This window comes from Somniosus microcephalus, chromosome 4 (assembly GCF_052327205.1).
Source record: "Somniosus microcephalus isolate GS21.2 chromosome 4, FLI_Smic_1.0, whole genome shotgun sequence".
NCBI classification, from domain to species: Eukaryota; Metazoa; Chordata; class Chondrichthyes; order Squaliformes; family Somniosidae; genus Somniosus; species Somniosus microcephalus.
In genome coordinates, this window is record NC_140990.1 from 201,346,182 (window position 1) to 201,367,528 (window position 21,347).

Below are 21,347 nucleotides of genomic sequence, written 5' to 3' on the forward strand. Positions count from 1 at the left end.
ATGATTTAAATCATCACATCTGCTATATTGGCCATCATTGACAACATACAGCTGCATGTATGTTAGTAAAAGGAAATCTTTTGCTCCAGTTTAGTTTTAGCAGCAGCTGTTTGTGTGTATATCAACTAGGTCTCATTGTGCCCCATGTCATTGATTCGTGGTGATGGTCACATTACAGTATTAATGATTGCTGCTTCAGTACAGAATACTCGTCAACAAATAATTTGCAGCTGATTGGAATTCTCTGCTGAATAAGAATTATTCTCTGCTGAGTAAGAATTATAACAATCTATATAACCTGTAATCGGTGACGGTGTTCACGTTTTGCATAAAATTAATGATACACATCTTGCAACTCGAAGTTTCCTGTACCATATAAAAAAAGCTTAAAAACCTATTAATTATATGAATGGCAGAAAAAAATATTTGGCTACATAATAGCAATACTTCTTGCTTCTCTAAAATTTTGTAATGTATTTTGAAGTCTGCCCTTAATTTACATTAAGTGCACAGTGACTACAACTGGTTGATTTTGAGTGTAAAAAAGCAATTTAAAATATAGTTGCAGTTTGCTCCTGTTAATTGAAAGTGAATTATCCAGTCATACAAATTAAGCAATTTTAGTAAAACAGCACAGATGGCATTTTCTATATGATTTCAATTTGAATTAAGAGAATTTGATGCAAGCAACTTCAAATTAAGAGTCGACTGTAGATAATCAGAAATTAGATACCATTGCTTTAAATATCACTATGGTTGTCCTGAATGATTGAAATTTTAAATCAGCATAATCTGAATTCTTCAGGTCTCACTGCATTTCCCAAAGCTATATTACATTCTGTTTTATGACAAAGATTTACCCCTAGATCAAGCATCCCATTTTTCTTGATAAAATTGTTAGTTCCTTCCATGTTTTCTGTTTCCTCAAGGCTGCTGTAGTTTATACAGGAATCAGTCAGACTGCGGGGCAGGTTGGCACATGCCAGTGGTTCATGGGGCAGTTCAGGTATAGTCACTTGGTTACATAGTTTTCGCATGTGTTCACTGAAGAAATCGGAATATCCCACATTGAAGGAGGCTACTGTGGTATTGAAAGTGGCTACAGTGATTGTGGAAATCTGTGATCTCACTGCAAAATATAAAATTAGTTAAAGGTTTCGCTTCATGACTTTAAATTCAATTGTTAATATTTCAGACTTAAAACATAATATAATGACTCAGAACTTCCTGGAACAGCGCAAACGGCAATGTTACCACCAATTACGCCATTTCGTGCCCCAATCTTTTCATGCAAATTTACTCCAAAGTTTTCTGGGAAGCTCATTTGAATAGACTACAGCCAGCATAATGGCAAATCAGGGACCTCAGAAGCAGCACAGCCAATGGCTTACCCCATCTGCATCAATTAAGCAGATCAATATTGGTATGACTTGGGTAATAGCATTCTGAATTTCAAATCCTTTCATTATGCTGAACTTGAACACATGCAGAAAATTGTTTGATATATACGCACTCAGCGGCTCTATTCAGTTTCAGGAACATTACAGATGTTACAGTTACAGATTTTTAAAAACTATTTATTTAGAAGATGACATTAGTAATTTAAGTTACCTACAAAGGCTCAGATTAAACAAACGGGGCAAAATTGGACTTAATTTCGCCTGTTTCTTAGAGTGAAAGAGGGGTAAAAATGTCCAATTTCACAAGACTGTGTCCCGCAGCCAGCTCAGATTAATCCAGAGGAATCCGGCAAGCTGCTTCAGGAGGCCCAACAGGTGCCAGCAACTTGCCAGAATTATTTAGATAAGGTACGAGGCCCAATTTCAGACGAGCCTCGGGGCTCTGGCTTCTGCTGCACACTTATGAGCGCACTGAAAACAGGCCTAAACTAATTTTTCCCCCATGCTCACTTTCATAATGGCATATGTAGGCATTTCAGTGCCTTACAATTGCACATGATATACACTTAACCTAAATTCATTCACCTGCATCACAATTTTTCAGCCAAAGTGTCTGCAGTGAGAAAACTAGTGTAAATCCAGGAAATACATGATCGCCATGGAGGTGACTGGGGTCAGAGCTCTGATAATCAACTTTTCACGGTTTTGGCGAGGATGTTGTTGAAGAGGTGCAAAAGTCCCAAGAAATTATGGTGCGGCGTAAATAAAGGTGTAACTCACTTATACTAACATTTTATGAGATTTTTTCAGTGGAAAACACACCCAGTGCCACAGATGTAGCATTACAATGACGCAAGTCTCCAGAAAATTCTGGGCCATTTAATATGTTATGAATATGTAATGCATAATAGTTTATAATTTTTCCAATTAAATTAGTAATGTTTTGTTTATTTTACTCACTTTTTAGCTCCCACTAGGCCATGCACCATTCCCTAACAAAGAGGCAGGCATGTGATTTAATTAAAAGTGTATGCCATTATCACTCTTAAGGTGTTTCATGAACAGCCTGGATTCACACTGCCCTGTGGCTTCCACAAATGGCACAGCTATGGTTAGCACCCATCAGTTAAGCACACTAGTGTACAGAATTGAGTTTCACCATTGAAAGGTGCAGCAAGTTAGTACATTAATGAGGACATTTTGAATCTTGATTCAAGTTGATGAAACAACTTATTTTCTCAGTCTCATTTAAAAAGGGCATTTTTGTAAAAGGTATTTCAATACTTTTCCTAGTGGAACCATTTTGCACAAGGGGGTAGAGTTTCTGCTCGGTTGTGCTGGTTTCTTCGGCGCAATTCGCCCAAAATCAGTGTTACCCGGGCAAAAGATCACGGAATTTCAAACACAAGTTAAATTCAGCGCAAATCAAGTTTCCGTGATCTTTTGCACTAGTTTAAAAACATCGTATTAGAAGCTGGCCCCACACACAAAACTGGCTACTCCCCAGGATGCATTAATCACTAGTGTGTGTTTCACAGAATCACAGAAACCCCACAGTGCAGATAGAGGCCATTTCCTCTAATTGTGCTTGCTTGCAGGCCTTCGAGGAGGCTCTAAAAATTAAGCTGGTTCTTCTGGGTGCAAGGGCTCTAATAGGCATGTTTTAAAAGCTTTTGAAAGTTTTTTTAAAATTTACTAAGAAAGTTACTTTTTGTGATATACCCATTTTCAACTGTATTAATTAAACTGCACCAAGTTACCAGTCGCCGATTGTGCCCAAAGCAGAAATTCTACCCCGGGTGTCTGCAGCTTTAACCACCGTACATCTTACCTTCTTTAACTGTGTTGTCTCCATGACTGTTAGAGTGATCAGGTATGTCACTCAGCAAGGTGTGATGGGAATGGGAATGTTTAGCACTCAGGCTTTCCATTTCTGTTGCTGTATCTGAACTCCCCCGTCGGGTGAATTTTCCTGTGAAAGAAGAACATTTTGTAAAAATGCATCCATAAAAATCCTCCGAGAAACACAGATACAAATGCCAGTGAAAACAAAAATATAACATATATAAAACTGTATGCCACAGAGGTTCAACCTTATGATTCCATATTTGCTGAATTCCTTAACAGAGTTAAGTCTTGAAATTACACTGTGCACAGATTATTGTTTGGACACTTAAAGTGGGCTGGATTTTCATTGAGGAGGCGGGACAACAACTTTCGGGTAGTCCCGCCTCCATCGAGTTGTAGCCAACCCACGCGATTTTGACTTGATTGACCTTATTGAACCCACCCAGCGGGCTCAGCAGACCAATTAAGGGCCACCTGGCAACAGGTGACGTCACAGATTGATATTTCAAAGGATTGTCAAGACCTTTGGACAGATGAAATATCAGCGTTCGACAGATGTTTGAAACTGTCAAACACTGACAATCTGTACTCCAAGTTAATTCCTTTCTCTGAGGATGATTTAGAGATCTCTCCGGAACAGAAAGCTGAATGCTGCAATTTTTGACAGATCGCGGCCATTCTGCTTTCTGTGCCGGGGAGATGAGGGACTCCTGAGACCTGAAGGAAGGAAGGCTGTAAAGCTAAGTAAAACTTCTTTAAACACACCAAACACACTTACCTCTGCACTCATGCACCCATCACTCACCTGAACACCGGACATCTCGACCCCGCCAGCCCGACGGTCCGCCTCGCTAACTTGGCATGGTTTAGAGCCGTCGGGGATCCCACACTTCAAGAATGAAAATAGGGATTAGGCTAAACACTGCCTGTTAACAGGCAGTTCATTGGCACTAATCCCCTTCCAGCCTCAGGGAGGCGGGTCCCAGCGCAGGTTGGGTACCCGCCTCCTTTGAAACTGGCATGGAGGGGGGTTGGGGGCGGGATGGGTTCGTGCCCCCCCCCCACCCCGATTTCGGGATTTTAACCCCCACACGCCTCCAAGGCCCAATGAAAATCCTGCCCTTAATGCTTTTGTAATAAATTCATTAGTTTACTATTAAATTATTTTTCCAAACACGTTAATGCCTCTGTTAAATTAGCAGTCTAAGCAATTTAATGACCCCATTAGGCATTATTTTACCAATATTTGCAGTGTAATTTTAAGGCTTTAGCATGTTGAGGAGAGACACCAAGCACAGCTCAAGCCCTTCCCAATCGTCAGGAAAGGGAAATTGAAGGGTTAGTTAATTGGTGTTCTTACGCACCTGGTGTTAGCTCAGTACTGAGATGATGAAAGGTATGGGAGTTTGACTGTTCTCAGTCAACAAATGGTGCATAGTACAGAGGAGGGCAAATCATTTAAATGTAGATAAATGGCAAAGGGCTAGTAAAGGCAAGTAAAACTCCCAATATGACCATTAAAAAACATTTTGTGGGAGGAAACAGAAATGCACAAGAACCATACACGTGACAGCAAGATTAAGTTAGGTTAAGCAACTACATTTAATATTCTTGGCTCACCTAGTATTGTAGCTTGCCAGCCCCCTCTCTCCAAACCACGCCTTTCTTCTCCAGTTCCAGAAAAGCTCCCAAATGAGAATGTGCTTCGAGTCGGTGACACATCTAAATGATCTTCATGAAGAAGAAATGGCATTCCCATACGTCGCTGCCTCTTTTTACCCGGGTGATGGAATGGGATTGAACCTTTGCGTTCACGCTCCTCTTTGCGACTCTTGAACTTGTACACCAGTAAGGTAATAATTTTTATTATTAAATAATATATTTGACGTGAGTCATATTAACAGTTAGGCGGCAGCAGCTTAAGTTTCTGAGCTAATGACCGAGATTTTCCGATTGACATTACTTTAACATTGGCATAAATTCATTTATTTAGTTTAGTTACTGCCAGAATTAAAATAACTATGATCAAAAAATCTAGGCTGACGCCTCCATAAGCAAATATTAAACCAATAAAAAGAAATCCCAATACTCCTGTAATTTAAATTAATGCCGACTCGAGCCCAATTTGTGTAGCTATTGGCACTCGACAGTACTGGCAATTGTTTCTTATACGTTGATGGTGTATTACAGAGACGGGAACATAAGAGTAAATACCAATGATATGTGTAAGTGGAATATTGATTAAACCAGTAATATTGCTTTTAAAATTTATTTTTTGTCTGGCCTAATAAATATTTATGAAAGATTATCACCTTTTTGAAGATGTTCATTCCTAGATCAGTAGAAAGGTCTGGAACAGCCGGTCGTCTTAGGTTTGTCACGGACACCTTAGAAAATGTCTCAGAACTGAGGGATTTTTCCTCTTCATTGCACTTCATAGTAAGATCCTTGCAAAGACAGTGTAAACAATAAATGGGTCAAAATAAAATATTTCAGAAAAAATCTTTGATTTTTTAATTATTTATTTATTCACAAACACGGAGTGAAATTGGCCTTGGGTGGTAGCACAAAACGAGTGACATCAAATCAACAGCCAGTGGCTGAAGAGCTCCTCCCAGAGTCACAATGCGGATTCTGCCCACTAAGGGCCAAAATGGACAATTACAAGAGAAATGCAGGGAACAGCACCAACCGCTGTACATGGCCTTCTTTGATCTCACAAAGGCCTTCGACGCCGTCAACCGTGAGGGATTATGGAGTGTCCTCCTCAAATTCGGTTGCCCTCAAAAGTTTGTCACCATCCTCCGCCTGCTTCACGACGACATGCAAGCCGTGATCCTGACCAACGGTTCCACCACAGTCCCAATTCACGTACGAACCGGAGTCAAACACAAGGCTGTGTCATCGCACCAACGCTCTTCTCGATTTTCCTTGCTGCAATACTCCATCTCACCCTCAGTAAGCTCCCCACTGGAGTGGAGCTAATTTACAGAACAAACGGGAAACTGTTCAACCTCTGTCGCCTCCAGTCCAGATCCAAGGTCGTCCCATCCTCTGTCATCGAATTACAGTATGCAGACGACGCTTGCGTCGGCGCTCACTCGGAGGTCGAATTCCAAACCATTCTCAACACCTTCACCGAGGCATACGAGAGCATGGGCCTTACACTAAACATCCGTAAGACAAAGGTCCTCTACCAACCTGCCCCCGCCACACAGTACTGCCCCCCGATTATCAAAATCCACGACAAGGCCTTGGACAACGTGGACCACTTTCCATACCTCGGGAGCCTACTTTCAACAAGGGCAGACGTCGACGATGAAATCCAACACCGCCTTCAGTGTGCCAGTGCAGCCTTCGGTCGCCTGAGGAAGAGTGTGTTTGAAGACCAGGACCTCAAACCCGGCACTAAGCTCATGGTCTACAGAGCAGCAGTGATAACTGCCCTGCTGTATGCCTCAGAGACATGGACCATGTACAGCAGGCACCTCAAAGCACTAGAGAGGTACCACCAATGCTGCCACCGCAAGATCCTGCAAATCCATTGGCAGGATAAGCGCACCAACGTCAGTGTTCTTGCATAGGCCAACATCCCCAGCATCGAAGCTTTGACCATGCTCAATCAGCTCCGATGGACGGGTCACATTGTCCACATGCCCGATGCGAGACTCCCAAAACAAGCGCTCTACTCGGAGCTCTGGCAAGGCAAGAGAGCCCCAAGTGGGCAGAGGAAATGCTTCAAGGACACCCTCAAAGCCTCCTTGAAAAAGTGTAACATCCCCATCAACACCTGGGAATCCCTGGCCCAAGACCACACAAAGTGGAGGAGAAGCATCCAGGAAGGCGAACACCTCGAGTCTCTTCGCCGGGAGCAAGCGGAAGCCAAGCGCAAACAGCGGAAGGAGTGCACGTTAACCCAAGCACCCCACCCACCCACCCCTTCAACCACCGTCTGCCCCACCTGTGACAGAGACTGTAGGTCCCGCATTGGTCATCAGTCACCTGCGAACTCATTTTTAATGTGGAAGCAAGTCATCCTCGGTTCCGAGGGACTGCCTAAGAAGACTAAGAAGGTATATTACAACTGGCCTTAGCATCTCTGGATTAGGTGCGGGGTAAAAAACAAAAATCGGGCAGGGCTTCCACTCCAGATTGCTATCCAGGAACCTCTACTGATAATACAATGTATGGGCCTGGATGAGGATTGAATCCAGTTCGGCAGTGATGCGCCGCCCACATGCTCAAATGATACTCAGGGCAGGACCCTCCACTGAAAGGTCCTCAGTGTAACTCAAGAGGACATGAACAGGAAGTCATTCCAGTTCCAGATCCTCTGGGCTGACACTCCAGCGCAGTACTGAGGGAGCACTACACTGTCGGAGGTGCGGTTTTTCAGATTAAACGTTAAACTGAGGCCCTATCTGCCCCGAGTTGGACGTAAAAGATCCCACGGCACTATTCGAAGAAGAGCAGGGGAGTTCTCCCCGATGTCCTGGCCATTATTTATCCCACAACCAACATCACAAAAAAATAGATGATTTGGTCATTATCACATTGCTGTTTGTGAGACCTTGCTGTGCCCGAATTGGCTGCAGTGTTTTACATTACAACAGTGACTACACTTCAAAATACTTCATTGGCTGTAAAGCGCGGAGGTTGTGAAAGGCGCTATATAAATGCAAGTTCTTTCTCTTTTATTTGTACTCGAGCAACACTGGGCATTAGGAATGCCTGTGCACTGCTGGTGTCCAGTGTTGCTATGGCATACGGAGAGGGGATTTCAATTTTAATTGGCTGTATGGAGTTGAATTCCTTGCAGAATGATGAATTCCAACTCCTCAGAAACCTCCTCTTCAGCTGTCCCAGAAGCAGCTAACTCCATGGGCTGTGAAAGGCCTGCTCCAGTCATTTTTCATCCACCCCCCTCACCTTGACAGGTTCCCCGATGGAGATGGGAATCCCAGCAGCAGCCTGCCTAAACAATATGGTGATTACTCTTACCCCAGAAAATTCGCTGGAGTCAGAGGTGGGCCACTGGGGTAAATGGAACTCCCGGCTGCTGAGGAAATGCCAGGATTCCACCAATATAGAAAATTCTGGACTTAATTGTGACTTAAAACATGAAATAAGGTTAAGGTGCTGATGGGTTGCCAGTACTGTAGAACCACACAGTTATGAGCTGTTGCCTTCAGGTGAGCACAGGACTAAAAAGTGGAGAAAATTTGTGGGGGAAAATGTAAAATCAATTATTGCTCACACATATGAACTTTTAGGATTGGGAGCTATGCACAATATATTGTCGTGCAATTGCCCTAAAAAAAGGGGGGGAAATAGGTCTCCTGTACACCTGGTGGGGTGCCCTACCCAATCCAGCAAGCCTTCTTCTAAAATCATAGATAAAACTGGGCCTGATCCAAGAAATACTAATTTGGATGCTAAATGAAATTTAAACTTGTGCTGGATATCACTTCTGGTCATGCATGAATACTACATGTTGCACAAGAGATGAATTCTAACTGGTTGCCTGTGGTAAACCAATGTGTGTGTATATGTGCTATGGTTATCCTTGTAAATATTTAATTCAACATCAACCAGACATGTTAACTATTTTGCCACTATCTGACAACTTGAGATGTTCATCTATCTTTTTAACTCAGTAATATTAACTTCGTGTCATTTTATTTTACAAACTAATTTTTTTTTGTAAACAAATCCACTTTGACATAGAAGTGAATAATTAGAAAGCACAGACCTGAATTTGATCTTTTCATACCTGTGTTTTATGGGTGTTAACCAGAGAAGGAGCTGCTGCTACCATGGAACTACTGCGTGGTCTGGGTAAGTGGCTTATCTCAGGTTCAGAGGGCCTATCAGGCTTTTCCTCCAGAATCTGTCGAAGTCTTTGTAAATAATACATCAATGCCCAGTGAATACCTTCTTCAGACCAGTGGGGCTGCAGCAGACAGCGCAATACTGCAACATCAAAATAGGTGGCATACCGAGACTTTTGACTCAGTGGTATGGTTATTGAAGTTCTGTAACAGATATAGTTTGTATGTTATCAAACTGAGAAAAGGTGAGAAAAAAATGTTTAGAACCATATTCAAAATAAATACCACGTTAATGCGTACGTCTCTGGAACTTCATCCAAGTCCAAAGAGTAGAACAATTATTTTATAACCTACTGTAACTCCAGCTGCACTTTCTATAATGATTTTCTTGGGCACCAGGATGTAGTATTATAAAGTAGAAACAAGGTGCACAGAGGACTGGGAAAGACAGTTAGAGTTAGAAATAATACAGAATTAGGTAGGATCATAGAAAATACAAAGATGTCTAAGTTAGGTTTGGAGTGCATGTGTGTAAATGCACGAAGTGTGGTTAATAAGGTTGATGAGGTGCAGGTGAAAATAGCCCTGTGGTGATAACAGAGACCCGCCTCAAAAAAGAGGATTAGGTGCTTAATATTCCTGGGTACAAGGTATTCTGGAAAGATAGGACAGGAAAAAAAAGGAGGGGTAGCAGTTTTGATTAAGGAAAATATTAGTGCTAGAAAGTGAGAATGTCCTTGAAGAGTCAAAGACAGAATCTACTTGGTTGGAGTTACAAAACAATATAGAGGAGCTATTACGCTACTTGGTGTATTTTACAGACCACCAAATAGCAGGAAGGAGATAGAGGAGCAGATTTTCAGGGAAATTACTGAGGAGTGCATGAACTATAGAGAAGTGAAAATGGGAGACTTTAATTACCCCAATATTGAATGGGGCAGTGATTGTGTTAATGCCAGAGGGGGAGAGGAATTTCTGAAGTGTGTTCAGGAGAACTTTGTTGATCAATATGTTTCATAAGAACATAAGAAATAGGAGCAGGAGTAGGCCAATCGGCCCCTCGAGCCTGCTCCGCCATTCAATAAGATCATGGCTGATCTGATCCTAACCGTCAATCCACTATCACAGAACCATCTCCTGAATCTAACAGAATTAGACACACGAAATAGGATCAGGCTACACGGCCCCTGGGCCCGCTCCGCTACCCACAGGGCCATGACCGATCCGAACCTAGACTCATGTCCAAATTCCTGCCCGCTCCCCGTAACCCTTAATTCCCTTTACTTCTAGGAAACTGTCTATTTATGTTTTAAATTTATGTAATGATGTAGCTTCTATAGCTTTTTGGGGCAGCATATTCCATGGACCTACCACCCTCTGAGTGAAGTAGTTCCTCCTCATCTCAGTTTTGAAAGAGCAGCCCCTTATTCTAAGACTATGCCCCCTAGTTCTAGTTTCACCCATCATCAGGAACATCCTCCCCGCATCCACCCGATCCAACCCCTTCACAATCTTATATGTTTCAATAAGATCGCCTCTCATTCTTCTGAACTCCAATGAGTAGAGTCCCAATCTACTCAACCTCTCCTCATATGTCCACCCCCTCATCCCCGGGATTAACCGAGTGAACCTTCTTTGTGCGGACTCGAGAGCAAGTATGTCCTTTCTTAAGTATGGACACCAAAACTGTACGCAGTATTCCAGGTGCGGTCTCACCAATACCTTGTACAACTGAAGCAATACCTCCCTATTTTTATATTCTATCCCCCTAGCAATGAAAGCCAACATTCCATTGGCCTTCTTAATCACTTGCTGTACCTGCATACTAACCTTTTGAGTTTCGTGCACCAGGACCCCCAGATCCCTTTGTACTTCAGTACTTTCCAGTTTCTTGCCATTAAGATAATAACTTGCTCTACGATTTTTCCTGCCAAAGTGCATAACCTCACACTTTCCAGTATTGTATTCCATCTGCTAAATCTCTGCCCACTTACTTAGCCTGTCTATGTCCCCTTGCAGGTTTTTTATGTCCTCTTCACTCACTACTTTCCCTCCCATCTTAGGATCATCTGCAAACTTTGATATGTTACACTCGGTCCCCTCCTCCAAATTATTAATATAGATTGTAAAGAGTTGGGGACCCAGCACTGACCCCTGCGGAACACCACTAGTTACTGATTGCCAGTCTGAGAATGAACCATTTATCCCAACTCTCTGCCTTCTGTTAGATAGCCAATCCTCTATCCATGCCAGAATATTATCCCCAATCCCGTGATTTTTTATCTGAAGCAATAATCTTTTGTGTGGCACCTTGTCAAATGCCTTTTGGAAGTCTAAATACACTACGTCCACTGGTTCCCCTTTATCCACCCTATATGTTACTTCCTCAAAGAACTCCAGCAAATTTGTCAAACATGACTTCCCCTTCATAAAACCATGCTGACTTTGTCCTATTAAATTATGATTATCCAAATGTCCTGTTACTGTCTCCTTAATAATGGACTCCAAAATTTTACCTACCACAGATGTTAGGCTAACCGGTCTATAGTTTCCAGCCTTCTGTCTACTGCCCTTTTTAAATAAGGGTGTTACATTAGCAGTTTTCCAGTCTGCCGGGACCTTTGCTGAGTCCAGGGAGTTTTGGAAAATTATTACCAATGCATCCACAATCCCTACCGCCACTTCCCTCAAGACCCTAGGATGTAAGCCATCAGGTCCAGGTGATTTATCCGCCTAGAGTCCCATTATTTTACCGAGTACAACTTCCTTAGTGATTTTGATCGTGTTTAGCTCCTCCCCTCCTTTAGCCCCCTGTTTGTCCAGTGTTGGGATATTCTTAGTGTCTTCTACTATAAAGACTGACATAAAATATTCATTCAGTGTTTTTGCCATCTCCATATTTCCCACCATTAATTTCCCGGTCTCATCCTCTAAGGGACCAACATTTACCTTAGCCACCCTTTTTCTTTTTATATAACTATAAAAACTCTTACTATCTGTTTTTATATTTTTTGCTAATTTACTTTCATAATCTATCTTCCCTTTCTTAATCAATCTTTTTGTTATTTTTTGCTGTCTTTTAAAGTTTTCCCAATCCTCTATCCTCCCACTAGATTTGGCTACCTTATATGCCCTTGTTTTTAGTCGAATACTATCCTTAATTTCTTTACTTAGCCACGGATGGCTGTCTTTTCTTTTACACCCTTTTCTTCTCAGTGGAATATATATTTTTTGGAAGTTGTAAAATAACTCCTTAAATGTACACCACTGATTATGTATCGTCTTACCCTTTAATCTATTTTCCCAATCCACTTTACTCAATTCCGCTCTCATACCTTTATAGTCTCCTTTATTCAAGCTTAGCATGCTTGTTTGAGATCCAACCTTCTCACCCTCTAATTGAATATGGAATTCAACCATGTTATGGTCACTCATTCCAAGGGGATCCTTTACTAGGACATTTTTAATTAATCCTGTCTCGTTACACAGGACCAGATCGAAGGTTGCTTGCCCCCTGGTCGGTTCAGTTACATACTGCTCAAGAAACCCATCCCTAATACACTCAATGAACTCATCCTCAAGGCAGCCCTGCCCAATTTGATTTGTCCAATTAATATGATAGTTAAAATCCCCCATAATTATAGATGTTCCCTTATTACAAGCCTCAACTATTTCCTGCCCAACGAGGAAGGAGGCATTGCTGGATCTAGTCCTGGGGGAATGAAGTGGGTAAAGTAGAGAATATCACAGTGGGGGAGCATCTCGGGAATACTGATCATAAGGTTTAGATTAGTTGTAGAAAATAACAAGAAGCAATCTAGAATAAAAATACTTATCTGGAGAAGGGCTAATTTCAGTGTATTGAGGAGGGATCTGGCCCAGGTAACTTGGAACATAAGAACATAAGAAATAGGAGCAGGAGTAGGCCATTTGGCCCTTCAAGCCTGCTCTGCCATTCAATAAGATCATGGCTGATCTTCTACCTCATCTCCACTTTCCTGCACTATCCCCATATCCCTTGAATCAAAGACTGGCAGGCAAAAATGTAATCAAGCAACAGGTGGCCTTTAAAGAGATGGGTACAGTCTAAGTACATTCCCACAGTGGGAAAGGGAGGGCAACCAAAGCCAGAGCTCCCTGGATGATGAAGGAGTTAGAGAGTAAGGTGAAGCAGAAAAAAGGGGCATATGACAGATGTCAGCTTGATAATACAAGGGAGAATCAGGCTGAATATAAAAAGTAGAGAAGTGAAAAAGGAAATAAGAGGGGTAAAGAGACTGTACGAGAATAGATTGGCAGCTAACATAAAAGGTTTTCTATAGGTATATTAACAGTAAAAGGGTTGTCAGAGGAGTAGTGGGGCCGATTAGGAAATCTATTGGTGGAGGCAGAAGGCATGGCTGAGGTACTTTGCATCAGTGTTTACCAAGGAAGAAGACTTTGCTAAAGCTACGGTAAACAAGGAGTTTGTTGGGCTACTGGATGAGATAAACATAGATAAAAAGGAGGTGCTAGAAAGGCTGAAATACTTAGTGGATAAGTAACCCGGTCCAGAGAGGATGCATCCTAGTTTGTTAACGGAAGTAAGGGTACATAGGATTACATTGGATATACGGCACAGAAACAGGCCATTCGGCCCAACCAGTCCATGCCGGTGTTTATGCTCCACTCGAGCCTCCTCCCGTCATTCCTCAGCTAACTCTATCAGCATAACCCTCTATTCCCTTCTCCCTCATATGCTTGTCTAGCCTCCCCTTAAATGCATCTATACTTTTCGCTTCAACCACTCCCTGTGGTAGCGAGTTCAACATTCTCACCACTCTTTGGGTAAAGAAGTTTCTTCTGAATTCCCCATTAGATTTCTTGGTGATTATCTTATATTGATGGCCTGTAGTTATGCTCTACCCCACAAGTGGAAACATTCTCTCTGTATCCACTCTACCAAAACCTAGAAATTGCAGAAGTGCTGGTGACTATCTTACAATCCTCTTTAGATACAGGGGTAGTGCCAGAGGACTGGAGGATTACAAATGTTGCACCCTTATTCAAAAACAGGGAGAAGAATAAACCTGGCAATTGCAGCCTGTCAGTTTAACGTCGGTGGTGGGGAAGCTTTTAGAAACAATAATCCGGTAGAAAATGAACAGCAACTTGAACTAAAAAGTCAAATTAAAAAGCATGGGCTAAAAGAGAGCCAGCGAGGATTTGTTACGGGCCAATCATGTTTGACTAGCTTGTGTGAGGTTTTTCATGAGATAACAGAGAGAGTGGATAAGGGCATTGCTGTTGATGTTGTGTATATGGACTTTATGTGATAAGCCTATTATGTGGTAGTTTGTTAGCAAAATTGATCCCCTTGGGATAAAAGGAGTAGAAGCAGCATGGATACAAAATTGGCTTAGGGATAGAAAACAGAGAGTTGCGGTGAATGGCGGTTTCTCGGACTGGAGGGACGTATACAGTGGTGGTCTTCAGGTTTCAGTACGAAGAAACTTGGAATTGGCGGTACAGGGCACAATTTCAAAATCTGGAGATGACACAGAACTTGGAAGTGTAGCAAACAGTAAGGAAGATAGTAGTAGACTTCAAGGAGGACATAGACAGGCTGGTGGAACAGGCAGACATATGGCAGATGAAATTCAATGCAGAAAGTGTGAGGGGATACACTTTGGTAGGAAGAATGAGGAGAGACAATACAAGTTAAATGGTGCAATTTTAAAGGGGGTGCAGGAACAGAGAGACCTGGGGTGTTAGTGCACAAATCTTTGAAGGTGAGAGGGCAGGTTAACAAAGCAGTTAATAAAGCATATGGGATACTGGGCTTTATAAATAGAGACGTTGGGGGGAATTTTTAATGGGGATCAGCGAGCAGTTCAGGTCATTATGACCTTGTTAACAGCCCATTAAAAAGTATTTTGAGCTCACCTTACCATTTTACGGCGTCGCCCACAGGGTCCACGCTGCTCGGGATCACGTCAGGTAAGGAGGTCGAGAGTTGTATGAGCATTCAATCATCTTTTTACTTAACAGCTGCAAATGTGCTATAAAAGCTCCCATCTCACAGCTGTTCACTTTCCAAGCTCAGAAGCTGTTGCCTACTGCATTTGTAAGACAGATTGAGCTTTATGCAGGTTGCAAGTGTTTGGAGCAAACTCTCTATCAAGTGTCACCTCATTGGAACAACCTCTCTCACCATTGACATCGCTTCTGTCATCTCAAGTTCACCTGCCATCTATTACATCAGCATCGGTGCCCTTGAAACTATCTCACCTTGGTCCTCAGAATCCCACCATGATCAGCCCCAACACCAGCAGCACCAACACCACCACCAACCTTCTCCGCAATCAACGGATGCTGCACAAGACAGAGGGCATCAGCACCCGACCACATTGTTGTCCTGGAAGCCAGGGATGGCCTCACCATGGCCAAATTTACTTCACTTGACACTGTACACCCTGGCTGCCACATGATGCGCCAGGTTGGCACCACCCCACACCAACACCATAAAGCATCCCTACAATGCCCAAGCCATTGCTTTCACACTCATCACCATTGCGAGGAGGGGGGGGGGGTCCGTTATGTCTCACCATTCACTGCAACTCACAAATGCATTTCCAAAGGTGCACACAGATCTGTCCAAGAACATACAAAGTGTTGAAAATGAAGATTTCAATGTTTGACACCACATTAACAGAAACTTTACATGAACATCAGCTAAAACACACAAGTGCCTATCCTTGTGTGTTGCTAGTTGGTATGATTGGACTAGGATGAGGGTGAGTGTGAGGGGTGGCTAGTGAGATGGGGAAGTGATAATGTAGATAGAGGTGCAAGGTGAGTTGGTGTGAGTAAGGATGTGCAGGAGTAGAGTAGGGAAGGCAGAGTGATGGGGATGTGATGAGTGGCACAGCAGGGTGACTTTGAGTGTGGCTTTGTAGTAATGTTTTGTGATCTACTGAGATCATTGAAAGGTTTGCACCACTGCTGCCTGGTCCTCCTTACGACATCCCAGCTTGTGCCCTGCTGTGCAATGTGCAACCAGGTTGCGCTGGTCTCCTGGGGAGGTCTCTTCCGCCCATTGGAAGGGAAGAGGATCTCCGTGTGCTGTGACTCCTTCCATAAGCATATGGAGGGAGTCATGGGAGAGCCTTGGTGCAGCCGTGCACCTCTGTGCAGTGCTCGTCAGTGTTTGCAGCACCTCAATGCTGTAGAACACTGACAGCACAACTGGCAAAATAAATTTGCGCATGCTCCCTTTAAGGAAACCGGCTAATGACACGTCATCAGACCCGCTTCCTTCAATTGGCCGGCAAATGCACTGGGCGAGCCCAATCAACGTAAAATCATTCTACAGAGCGGGCTGGAGCCAGCAGCGGGGTAAGCACCCGCCACCGATGTCACCCACCCTGGATCCACCGAGGTACGGGAAATTGCGGTCATAGAGTAGGAAAGCCAGAAAGTTATGCTAAACCTATATAAAACACGAGTTCAGCCCCAACTGGAGTACTGTGTCCAATTCTGGGCACCACACTTTAGGAAGGATATTAAGGTTTTGGAGAGGGTACAGAAGAGATTTACTAAAATGGCTCCAGGGATGAGGGATTACAGTTACGTGGATAGACTAGAGAAGCTGGGGTGGTTCTCCCTAGAGCAAAGAAGGCTAAGAGGAGATTTGATAGACGTGTTTAAAATCATGAAGGGTTTGGATAGAGTAAATAAAGAGAAACTGTTTCTAGGGCCTGAATGGTCGATAACCAGAGGGCACAGATTTAAGGCAAGTGGCAAAAGAACCAGAGGCAACAGGAGGGAAACATATTTTATGCAACGAGTTGTTAGGATTTGGAATGCACTGCCTGATAGGGTGGTGGAAACAGCTTCATAGTAGTGTTCAAAATGGAATTGGATAAATACATGGAGAAAAAATTGCAGGGACATGGGGAAAGAGCAGGGGAGTGGGACTAGCTGAATTGCTCTTCGAAAAAGCTGGTCTCTTATCTTTATTCTTAACTTTTAGAAGGTATTAGTCTTTGAAAGAATGTTTTCAAAAAGTGATCTTAACATAAAATATGATCAAGAACACGAACAATTTTTAAATTGAAAAACTTCGCTTTCCGTTCTTGTATGATCATATTTAATTTTTGCTACTTATTTTCGTTTTTGCAAGAAGTGGATGTCACAATGGACAATACATGCCAGAATGCTAAATGAGGTCTAAGTGTGATGAAGTTGTTATGATTAACGATTGATAAGTTTCTAGTGAATTAATCACAAACAGTAATAAAGACATAAGAAAATATGGAACAAAACCAGATTGTTCTTTCAGCTTTGGAATCTGAGTTTTAAAAAAACTCAGACAGATGGGAAGAAAATCTGCTTTTCCTGCTAGTTCAAAGTTAAATGATTTTGAGTCTCTACGCAGCTCCTAGTGGTTACAAACTTACACCATAATTCAAAATAAATTAGCGATATCACTGAGTGGCAATAAGGATGCTTCATGGGAACTTAAAAATGAGTTTGCAGTGCTGCAGTATGGCGTGCTCTTCTAATACTGGCTGCAAGGCATATTGTTGATGCAAAGTTGAGAGAGGTTTACTCTAGGAGTATTGGGCGCCTTTATCAGTTCTGAGGGTGCTCGTCATGAACAGCAAAAATAAATGCACCAAGAATAGACCATTTGGCCTTTTGAGCCATCTCATTCTAACAAATCATATAGAATTTACATAGTTGTGAATTCCCCAGCTTACTTAATCTACCAAGGTATATTACAGGTAAAACTTCCAAGGCAAACACTGACATTTCTATCTGGTTTCAATAGGTAAAGCAAGGAAAATTGCTAAATATTAATAAAACACTACAACCTACAATGTTCATTCATGAATATTTGTGTTTCAGAAAATGACATTTCCATTATTTCAACAAAAATATTTGATCATTGATGTCCATTGTTTACACTTACAACCTTCAATAGTGCGAAGTTGGTCACATTCTAAAAATATTTTCTACTCTCGCACCTCACTAGTCAAAGGTAAATGTCAGGCCTAGACATCATTGCTACATGGTACTATATGTTTTACTGAAAAAATCATTAAAGTCTTTAATTCTACCAGATATTGTATCAAGCATTGGTAGTTATTGTCCATTTAGGGGCAAAAATGCATTTTCGTATTCTATTTCCATTACCTTTATTTGAATTATATTGTCATTATTGTGAATGAAAGCACCTTAGTTTGCCAATTATAAAAATGACTTAGAGTTCACTGCCTGTCTTACATTTTTAGTTTTTTTGTAATGGCTGTCAGGATAATAAATTATTCTACTGCTAAGGAATTAAGGATGCATTTACAATGAAATTCTAGCTCTCTGCTGCTGCAGTATTTAGTATGACATACGTTCAAGGATCAGACTGTCTGAACACAATACAGAAACCATAGCAACTAAAGAATTACGTTACAGGAAAGTCAGATTCGGATTGCAGTCATTGCACCTTTACATTATTGAACTGACATAATTATTACCAGGCTATCATGTTTACCATAATTATCAGCTCCTTCTCTGAGCGCATTAAATAATTTTCTTTCTTACAAACATAATATAATAACATTTTAAATTGATAGTATCATTACCAGTTTTATAATCATGATTAGTTGTTGTTTCATTCTGATTAATAATTAAATCAGTATTACATTACAATGCCCATGGTATTGAAATCAAATTTAACGTGAAATTTAATAGAAAGAGTTTAAATCACAATTGAAAATTTCCCCACACAAGCTTGCTACTTATGGGAGAAAAGGAGAGAAATTAGAGAGATGCAGATCAGGGTTAGGACAGGAGGGAGCATGAAGGGAGGTTGGCTTGGTGGGAAAGGAGAAGCGGGAGAAGCAGCTGAATGGCTGATATCAATCATAATGAGGGCGCAGGGGTTTGGAGAGAACTGCTGGGTAGAGGACAGTGATGCCGGATAGTGCTTGACATGGTCCAGCTAGATCTGGTGATGGATGATTAAACCAGTTCTGCGCCTGATAGGCTCAAGTCTGCACCCCTTGGACTTGAGGAAGCAAAGAGTGCAGGAGTTAATTTGCACTGGGACACATTCCTGTAGCACGAGATGAATGGATGTGCATGGATGGTGGCGGAGGTCACTAAGAGGACAACGATATGTATGATCTAATAGGTAAGAGTGGAACCAAGCAAAGGGAATCCTACTGAGTTGGACAGTAGAGGAAAGTCGTTGAAGGAGGATGGTTTGGTCTACTATGTCTAAGACTGCAGAGAGGTCCAGGAAGATAAGGAGCGATAATGTACAATGGTCATAAGCAATGTTCCCCCTTCGTTTTTTTTGGGGTGCGCAGCCCCTTCAAATACCGTGCATGCACGGTTTTTCGCGTTGAAAAGCCGGCAAGCCGGCTGCACGGGAGGTCCTGAGTGTTGCGCAGCTTAAAGGGAACATTGGTCATAGGCACTGTGCCAGTTCATTGGAAATATTTATTTAGCACTGCTTAAGCTGGAAAAATTTTGATTTCCATGGAAATGGTTGTGTTGGATGTTGCCAAAATTGTCGCCTTTACTCCAGATTTGGAATTACAAAGTAGCAAAAACAGAAAATTAAAACTGCAAGAAAAAAATGGAGGAAGGACAAAGATGAAAGTGAAGCGAGAGAGAAATAAATTTGGCTTCATTGTGTATAGGAGGTGGCCAGGGTCAGAAGCCAGGTATGAGACATGGACTATAGGGAAAAGTAGAATGGAAAACAACAGACTTGAAAGCCCAGAAAACAAATTGTCAACATAGAATTAAGCTTGAAATAGCATTTCAGACTGCTGCACCAGCTCAAGGCCTGCTAGAAGACCATGCCGTGCCACCATTGCAGTTGCCCAGCTGCATACTGTTTAGTGACCAGGGGAGTAAGCAAGACCACAACTTAAGGAGTGCCAACTGTATATGCACCAGAGGAGCTAGGAGCTGAGCTCTTAGACAATTTGTTAGTGGTAGACCAAGAAGTATAGCAATGCAACACATTTCAAAACAAGTGATCGACCTAAACATCATAGTCCAACCTTCCTATTAATGTCACACAGATGAGAGAGACTCAAAGCCTTGTCACTTGGCAGTGTGACCAAGCACATTGTGAACCAATGGAGGATGGGGATCCACAGAAGATTAAAGTGCAGTAAAAGCTGCATCAACTCGGAGTACTAAACCTTTACTATTATTCTGTCAGGAATGCCACAGACCATCAACTAGTTTTCACAAGAAAAGACAATACAATTACTTACTAACATTTAAGTAGAAAAAACACAATACCTGGAGTTAGGCGTTCCTTTGTCCTGGGAGGCACCTGCTGCTTCAAATGAATTTCTTTGGTGGCAGCTCTGCATTCTGATTTCTGGAGGTACAGAGTCCAGCTGAACAGTTTCACAAACCACCTGAAAACCCTTTGAATCATTAAAGCAAATGAATTAACTTTTGGGTGATTATGCTGGCATTTTCATACCCAATTCAAAGTAATGAGATTATATGGCACTCTTATTTTCAAGATATATCACAATAACAGTAAACAATAATGAATAATGAATAATTTGCACTTATGTCACTAGCTAATTTACAGAGCTGCTAAAAGTGAAATGTAACATTTATTTCATTTTCATACAAACTATTAAAAAAAACAGCACAATGGCACAGGATACCAGAGCTCCAACACGTTGTGCAGAATTGGTAAAATACAGGATTGCAGATTTATATCGAGTTCTTGAACTGAGCGGGATACTGAGTTGAAGGAAGGCATTTGAGAGCACCCCTTAGTGTATTGTACTTTTCCCTTCCACAAAGAAATCTGTGTGGAACTACTTCCAGTAATGAATGAATCCTGCCAGTAATTCAGTTTGTTTTTCCCAAAAGGAATCCTATATAATTTAGCCCCCAAGAACATGTGCCACACTCCTCTACTCAAGCGCCATCTATCAAGTCTTTATATTCTTTCAACAGCCCTATCCAACAATCTGTCAATACCAAGGAGAAATTAAAATAGCAATGGAGGTGAATTTCCTTGAGGCTTCTCCTGTTCCAGCGCCGTGACTTTGGCGGGATTCCCACCAAACTTACGCCGGTGGAGTGGGAGAAGCCCCGAGGAAATTCAGCTCTAATATTTATTTTGTGCTATTTATATTGCAAATGTGCTTTAAGCCCTGGCCCTGCCTCCCTGCACACATTTGCCATGCTCAAAGAGCCTATTCAAATGAAGAAGAAGAGTGCACCTTGCAAAATTTGG

The 21,347-nt window shown here is 42.0% G+C and overlaps 1 protein-coding gene across 1 annotated transcript in view; it reads right to left on the bottom strand.

Moving 5' to 3' along the window:
• unc80 (unc-80 homolog (C. elegans)) overlaps positions 1–21,347 on the bottom strand; it is a 378,796-nt gene that overhangs the window by 326,911 nt on the left and 30,538 nt on the right. The window contains exons 7-12 of the mRNA XM_085984208.1: positions 20,384–20,514; positions 9,022–9,283; positions 5,561–5,695; positions 4,869–5,085; positions 3,232–3,372; positions 861–1,129 (exon numbers count right to left, since the gene is read on the bottom strand). Coding sequence (XP_085840334.1) covers positions 861–1,129; positions 3,232–3,372; positions 4,869–5,085; positions 5,561–5,695; positions 9,022–9,283; positions 20,384–20,514 — 1,155 coding nt within the window. The remainder of the gene's footprint in view (positions 1–860; positions 1,130–3,231; positions 3,373–4,868; positions 5,086–5,560; positions 5,696–9,021; positions 9,284–20,383; positions 20,515–21,347) is intronic.